The following is a 7,358-nucleotide window of genomic DNA, read 5'->3' as shown; positions in this document are numbered from 1 at the left end:
AACCACTTTCCGACTAGGGTCAATTTAGGGCTGTCACACTTTGTCTCTTCTTTTAACGCTTTGTTTCCCTTTATTTTTATTCTTTTCATTGTTTTCTGGCTTTCATACATATTTTCTTTTCCACTTTTTTTTGGGGGTCTCCTTGGATTAACATGTCATGTATCTATCAACTCTTGGCTAGAGATTGTGAAAAAACAAGTTTCAAATATTGAAGTATTGGACATTGGTGTTATATATATTACAAGTGAACTTTATAGGGTCCATTAACTAGTGGTGAATATTTGACAATGTTACAAGAAATGTGCATTGGTACTTTGGGTTTGCTGGTGGTATATACTAGTGGGTAAGAATTTATGGTCAAATTAAAGGGTAGGTATCGTCAATAGATGGAGGTCGAGCAGAGCAAAAATAGTACTGTTTTATGATTCTGCATATTTAGCAATTTTGTTATATATGAATAAAAATTTCACCCCATTTTCTCAAGAAACCTCAGATATGTATGTTTTTTTTTATTCCAGCCAAGGAAAGGATCTCAAGTCCGAGTGGAAGGCTATCCTACAATCCTTCATGAAACCCTCGAAACATAACCAAAGATTCCCATCACTAAAATCACCACCAACAATTTGCCTCATTAAACACACTAACAAACTATCAATTCCTGTAGCAGAAACATCAACCATTTCTTTAACCTAAATTAATTGTTCCTTTACCGAATCAACAAGCTTTCCATACAATTTATTAACAATTCCAACAAGTAATCTTAAAAACAGCTTATACCTATCAATGACAGTAGCATGTAAGTACTTAATAGGGTTCGATTAAAACAGTATTCTTAGGGATCTGGGATAGTTAACGAAAAGAGGGTCTTAATTTCGATTGAAAAAGGTCAAAAGCTTACCTTGTCAGCGAACTGCTTCACTCGATTCAGCACTGATCCAATCGATAGCCTTTTCCTCTCACACCGAAGTCGGATTTTCTCGAAGAAAATTGAGAAATCTAGTTTTCAATGCGTTTTCGTTGAGAGGAACCTGATTTCAACCGGAGCTTGAGGATGAATTTGTGGAGGCTAAGAGGACTGTTAGAAGGAAATGGGAATCAGAGGTGAAAAAAAAGAAAGAAAAAATGCTCAGATGAAAAAGAAATAAGAAGGGTAAAGATGAAAACTTTTAAATTCTGAATTGGTATTCTATAGGGAGAGGCATGAATTGTAAACGGTGATTTTACCTGGAATAAGACTGTAATGCATAGGGCTGTGATAGCCCATTCAGCTAACCAAACAATGTAATAAGGTTGGGCCCACTGAATAAGGCTGTAATGGAACCATTAAAGCCAACCAAACAAGCTCTTAAGGTTATCCTTTAAAAGCTACTGAGCACCCAACACCATAAAAGTTGACTCAACTTTGCTTGTTTTTCTGTACTTTCTTCATTATTGTTCCCACAACTCTGCTATTATTTCTTCTTCACTGTTTTTAAGTTCTTTCAATCTCCGAGGTCTTGCAGAAGTAGTCAACCAGCCAGTCAAGGTAATTTTGCGTTTCAGCTCATTTGCTTGCTTAATTCCGTTTCTAAGCTTATTAACTCATGACATGACATGCTTTTCTTTGCTTTTATCTGGGTCCAGGTTATATAGTTCCTTCCCACTGTCACTAAGATTGTTGGCTATGTTATCATAGTTTATGATTTCGTGCCATTTAGATAACAAGAAAGATAAACTGTGATAAAATCAGTTGATTTAGCTTTTTACGTTGGATTTAAATCTGAATCAGTGAGTCGGTATACTTTTTTAACTTACCATTTCAAGCTTGGAAAGTAGCATACATGTTTCGTTTTTCATATATATGGTGACATATTTTATCTGCTTGTTTTAGAAAACAAGATTTGACTATAAAATATTTCATCAAAACCCAATACATCCCACATATTTTAATTATTTCAGAACCTCACTTGGTTAATATATATCTACATTTATGTATATGCTACTGCTATAGCAGCTTTGCGTTATTCGCAACGAAGTGAAGTGGTTCTTTGGTTTGGCCCCTTTGTTCACTTTTTTGTTTTCAGTTTTCGTCTCTCAAGAATTTCTAATCCCCATTCTTTGCTTCGTTTGATCGTTAATTGATTGTAGAGCTATGCTTGCTTCTTGTTTTTTTTTTTTTTTTCCTTCTGTTCATAGATGTACACGATTTGTTCTCAACTTCTTTTAAGTTGATAACAAATATAAAATGATAATACATATATGATTGCAGGGACATACAATGGAGTATGTAGAGCCTATCTTTTGCATTGCAAATTGTATCGGAACTCCAGTTTGTAAATACTTGCAGTATCACAGAAAGTTGAATTATTATGTGAGAAACTTCAAGATAATCAGAGATGAACTGGGTAGCCAAATGGAAGACATTGAGCTGCAATTGAAAGCAGAGCTTCTTCATCCTATGGGAAAGATACCAAAGAAAGGAGTTGAAAATTGGTTAGCAAAAGTGAAAGTGATGATTAAGGAAGCACAAGATGTTGAAAATACAGTCACTAATGGGAGATATGTCTGTCGTGCTTGGAATGGAAAGTTGGTTGATAAAAAGACTCGAGAAATGAAGAAACTTCTTGACAAAGTTCCTAATGCCTTGGGCAGTCTTGTCATTGATGGTCCAAGTGTTGGGTTGCCTTTGCCAACATCAGAACTAGTTGGTGAGAAACCTGTGAAAGATGAAATTTGGCAATGTTTAATGCAGGAGGAGGTGAGTAAGATTGGGGTATGGGGGATGGGCGGTGTGGGCAAAACAACCATCATGAAGCACATCCACAATGATCTTTTGAAAGAACGGATATTCTATAGGGTAATTTGGCTTACTGTATCAAAGGAGTTCAATGTTGTAAAGCTACAAGATAATATTGCAAGTGCATTGAATTTGAAGAAAGATTTGGACAAGGCAGGAGACAAGCTCAAACGAGCTGCATTCTTGTCAGAAATGTTGAAGAAAGCTGGAAAACATATTCTAATCCTGGATGATGTATGGGATAAAATTTCTCTAGAGGAAGTTGGGATCCCTGAGCCTACTAGCGGCAATGGATGCAAGATGGTGTTGACAACTCGTTCAGAGCAAGTTTGTAAATATATAGATTGTAAGGTGATAAAAGTGAAGCCCCTTTCGGAAGAAGAGGCATTGATATTATTCTTGAATAAAGTTGGACCTAACATAGTGCAGAGTCCAACTTTAATGCCAACTTTGAGGCTAGTTGTCAAAGAATGTGCTGGTCTACCTCTTACAATTGTTGTAGTAGCTGGAACCCTGAAAGGAGAAAATGAGCCTCGTATTTGGAAAAATGCACTCAAGGAATTGAAAGAGAGAATAGGGAAGGTGGAGGGAGCAGAAGCCGAAGTAATTGAGCGTTTGAAATTCAGTTTCGACCACTTGAAAGATGACAAAGTGAAGTATTGCTTTTTGTATTGTGCATTTTATCCTGACGATTTTAAAATTCCAAAGAATGAGCTAATCGAGTGTTGGATTGATGAGGGATTCATAGATGAAATGGATACAAGAGAAGAAATGAAAGATAAGGGCCATGTTATTATGAAAAAGTTAGAAGATAACTGCTTGTTGGAAAAATGTAGTAATCACCTCCATTGGACGTGCGTGAAAATGCATGATGCAGTGAGAGATATGGCATTGTCCATCACAAATGTGAATTCTCGATATATGATACAAGCAGGCAAGCAATCAGAAAAGTTATTGAAAAAGGATGGATGGATGGCAGATGTTGAGAAGGTGTCGCTTATGAGAAATTCCATATCACGGATTCTCAAAGATAGGTTGTCTCCACAACATCAACTGCTCAAGACCTTGTTATTGCAAGACAATCCTATAGAAAAGATCCCAAATTCTTTCTTTGCAAACATGCCTTGTTTGAGTGTTCTTAATTTGTCACGAACGAAGATTGAGCGTTTACCAAATTCCATCTCCAAATTAGAGAATCTCACTACATTATTGCTTGATGGTTGTCAAGCGTTAAGATATTTGCCTTGCCTTTCAAAGCTTCAAGGATTGAAGAAGTTGAATCTTTGTCAGACCAAAATTGAGGAAGCCCCTGAAGGCATGGATATGTTGATAAATCTAAGGTATCTTGATCTTTATGTTGTCACATTGAAAGAGATAGCTATTGGACTTTTACCAAAACTTTCTCGCCTTCAACACTTGAGGTTTGATGAGGATAATGAAAAAACAAGCCTAAAAGCAGAGGAGGTTGTGCCATTGGAGAAGTTGGAATCCTTTTGCGGGCGTTTCAAAGACATGCATGAATTGAATAAGTTTGCCTCCTCAATGCAGCAATGTAAGAGCAATCTTATCAAGTACCGGTTACAGGTGGGGCCTTCATGTTGGGAACATGAAAGAGATAAATTTGTATCAATCAATGAACTTGAATTTTGCCAAGGTGAGTTTATTATGCTTCCAACTGATATTCAACAGTTGGATATTTCTGACTGCCATGGATTAGAGTTTCTTGTTTCCTCCTCTTTTTCCTATTCTTGCTCTCATCCATTTCATAGCCTCGAGCTATTGCATCTTCGCCATTTGCCAGAGTTAAGTGAACTTATAAAAGTTGAAGGATTGATTCTGTCTGCCACCTTTTCCCATCTTAAAAGAGTTCTTATATGGCGCTGCATGAGTATGAAGACGTTGTTTGCACATTGGTTGCTTCCCAACCTCCAAAACCTGGAAGAAATCTGGGTGGAAGATTGTGATGAGCTAGTAGAAATATTGGGAACATCAACATTAGAAGATGACCAGGATGCAGAAAAAGGAAGCGATGCATTTATCAAATTCAACCTTCCTAAATTGAGAAACTTGGAATTGCATGCATTACCAGAATTGAAGAGCATCTGTAGTAGAAGTGGAGCAATGATTTGTGATTCTCTCCAGGTTATCAATGTTAGTTGCTGTGATAAATTGAAGAGAATTCCTCCATTTGTTCCCCTTATTGTCAATGGTCAGCCATATGGATATGCTCCAACTTCGCTTAAGATCACGTCAAGCACATTTTGGTGGGAATCGTTGGAATGGGATGATCCAAATTTTAAAAATGTTCTTCAACCCCATTGGCATCCATGGTAATGAGTAAATGGCAATTTTTTTTTGTTAAATTCTACTATTAATCCATGTATTTAGCAAAAATTGTGGATTTAATTTCTGGACTTTTATTTGATTAATTTTAATCTTTATACTTATTGGTAAATTTTACTCCCTACACTTTTCAAATTTTAAAATTGTAGTCCTAACCCAAATAATAGCAATTAAATTCGTTTAGTTAAATTCAATTATTAGTCTCGTATTATTCATATAGTTGTAGATTTGGTTTATTTTCTCCAATTGGATTATTTTAAGTCTCTATACTTTTCGAATTTTGAAATTTTAGTCTTAATGTAAATGACAGTTGATAATCTATTGACTGGATTTTTAGTGAGTAAAATATGAAAATAACAAACTGATATGACATTATGTATATGATAATATGTTTAGCATCAAATTTTAAAAATAATAGAATTTTACTTAATGAATTTAACAATTATTATTTGATAGGGACTAAAATTTTAATTTTGAAAAATATAAAAATTAAAAATGATCTAATGAAAATATAGAGATTATATCTACAACTTTTATTAAGTAGAGACTGATCAATAATAATATTTTTCTATATCAACGAAAATTCTTGCATTTTCTAAGGTGATGATGATAAGGATGACTCCATTGCAACTTCATTTGGATATTTGTGAAGCTGTTAACACTTCCCACGTTATGCAATCATTAGATATGTTTCTACCCAAGTTTAATAATAGTTGATGTATAATCTGTGTAATTTATGTGTCCAAAGTTATGTGATTTAAATTTTTATTAAAATAAATATAGGTAATAAGATAGGGAGATTTATAAGGGCGAAGTTTGAGAGGTAAAGTAAAATTCGTTTAGAAGATTATTCACTTTATTTGATATTGATTAGAATAATATATTTTAATTTTACTCTATTACTTTTATTTAGCTTTTATTAGAATAAGTTTTTAAACCTATAAATAGACAGAATCGTCTTTCCTTTTCTTCTCCTTTGCTGTTATTTTATTTTGAAAGGGTTTTTACGTAAAATTTTGTATGTATTATTTTTTTTACTATTCATTTTCATTTTCATTATCGACGTTCAATTTTACATTATAGAAATAAAAAGATAGGAAGCTGAAATCCATAATTATGTAAAATATGGGACCAAAGTTGTACTTTTGACCTTTGATTGATTCATGCCCAGTTGAGTCCTATATTTATGTTGCACAACTAATATTTTCTTGTAAGTGAAATGGAGTAAGGGAAATTTACTACGACTATATTCTGTGATTTGATATACAAATTTGCTCTGTAGTATAATTGGAGGAATGGCTATTGTTCGTATTCATTCTAATTCTGCCAATTCCTAACGATTTGTTTCCTTGGTGTATTAAACATTTTCTTCCCTCAGCAAGGAACTAAGACGTTGCACCCATAGATATATTGTTTAATGGAAAATTTGTTAAACTTATAATATTTTTTTTCCTAATTTGTTCACCTAAAGTTTGACTCTCTTAAATACATTAGCTCAACCATAATTTATTTATGGGTATATATACTTCTTGGTATCTAATTTTACTTTCAATTTTCAAATTATTACATAAATTTTATTATCTACAGAGGTATCCAAATTTGGTTTTATCACACATTTGACTCCATTTTTTAATACTTAAAATAAGATTGTGGCAAATACTTTCAACTGATGATGCACATCATCTTGTGCGATTAGTATAAAAAATAGTTATAATTTTCTATATATTTTTATATTTTAATGAAAATTTTATTTAAAAATGGACTAATCGAGTTAAATGTGTGATAAAAACCAAATTTTAATGAAAAACATAAAACTATATTGAATATTATAAAAGTTTATTTTTAATGAAAATCAAAAACTTATTTTAAAATTTACAGAATTTAAAAATTCTAAAATTATATAAAAATTAGTTTTTATCTTGTGCGATGCAATTGTTCGTGTGTTTTATAAAATTTTATTATTTAAATAATAATATATTAATTAAAATTATTGATAAAATAATATTTGAAACATATATAAACTTAAATAATATACTTAAGTTTTTAAAAGATAATATATTTGTGATATTATGAATATGATTTATGCTTTAATTATGAGGAAGAAAATTTGAAAGATAAAGCTGTTATAATATGTGTATATATAATTAATGATTTAAAATTATGTGAGAATTATAAAATTAATTTATTTTATTTGAATTATTATATTATTAAATTAATATTTTAATATAATCAATAAATT

The 7,358-nt window shown here is 32.3% G+C and overlaps 1 protein-coding gene across 1 annotated transcript; it reads left to right on the top strand.

The window, feature by feature from the left end:
- The first annotated feature begins 1,349 nt into the window (after positions 1-1,349).
- Positions 1,350-5,231, top strand: LOC108480630 (probable disease resistance protein At4g27220). The gene is made up of 2 exons (XM_017783682.2): positions 1,350-1,525; positions 2,249-5,231. The coding sequence occupies exon 2, from the start codon at positions 2,258-2,260 to the stop codon at positions 5,108-5,110; it is 2,853 nt and encodes a 950-aa protein (XP_017639171.1). The 5' UTR covers positions 1,350-1,525; positions 2,249-2,257; the 3' UTR covers positions 5,111-5,231.
- The last annotated feature ends 2,127 nt before the right edge of the window (positions 5,232-7,358 follow it).

The sequence above is a fragment of the Gossypium arboreum genome, chromosome 10 (assembly GCF_025698485.1).
Source record: "Gossypium arboreum isolate Shixiya-1 chromosome 10, ASM2569848v2, whole genome shotgun sequence".
NCBI classification, from domain to species: Eukaryota; Viridiplantae; Streptophyta; class Magnoliopsida; order Malvales; family Malvaceae; genus Gossypium; species Gossypium arboreum.
The sequence above is the reverse complement of the archived record's forward strand: the minus strand, read 5'-3'. Positions and strand labels throughout refer to the sequence as shown.

Bases quoted from the DNA above. Each gene is read 5' to 3' on its own strand.
- LOC108480630 (XM_017783682.2), top strand. From the start codon at position 2,258: ATGGAGTATGTAGAGCCTATCTTTTGCATTGCAAATTGTATCGGAACT.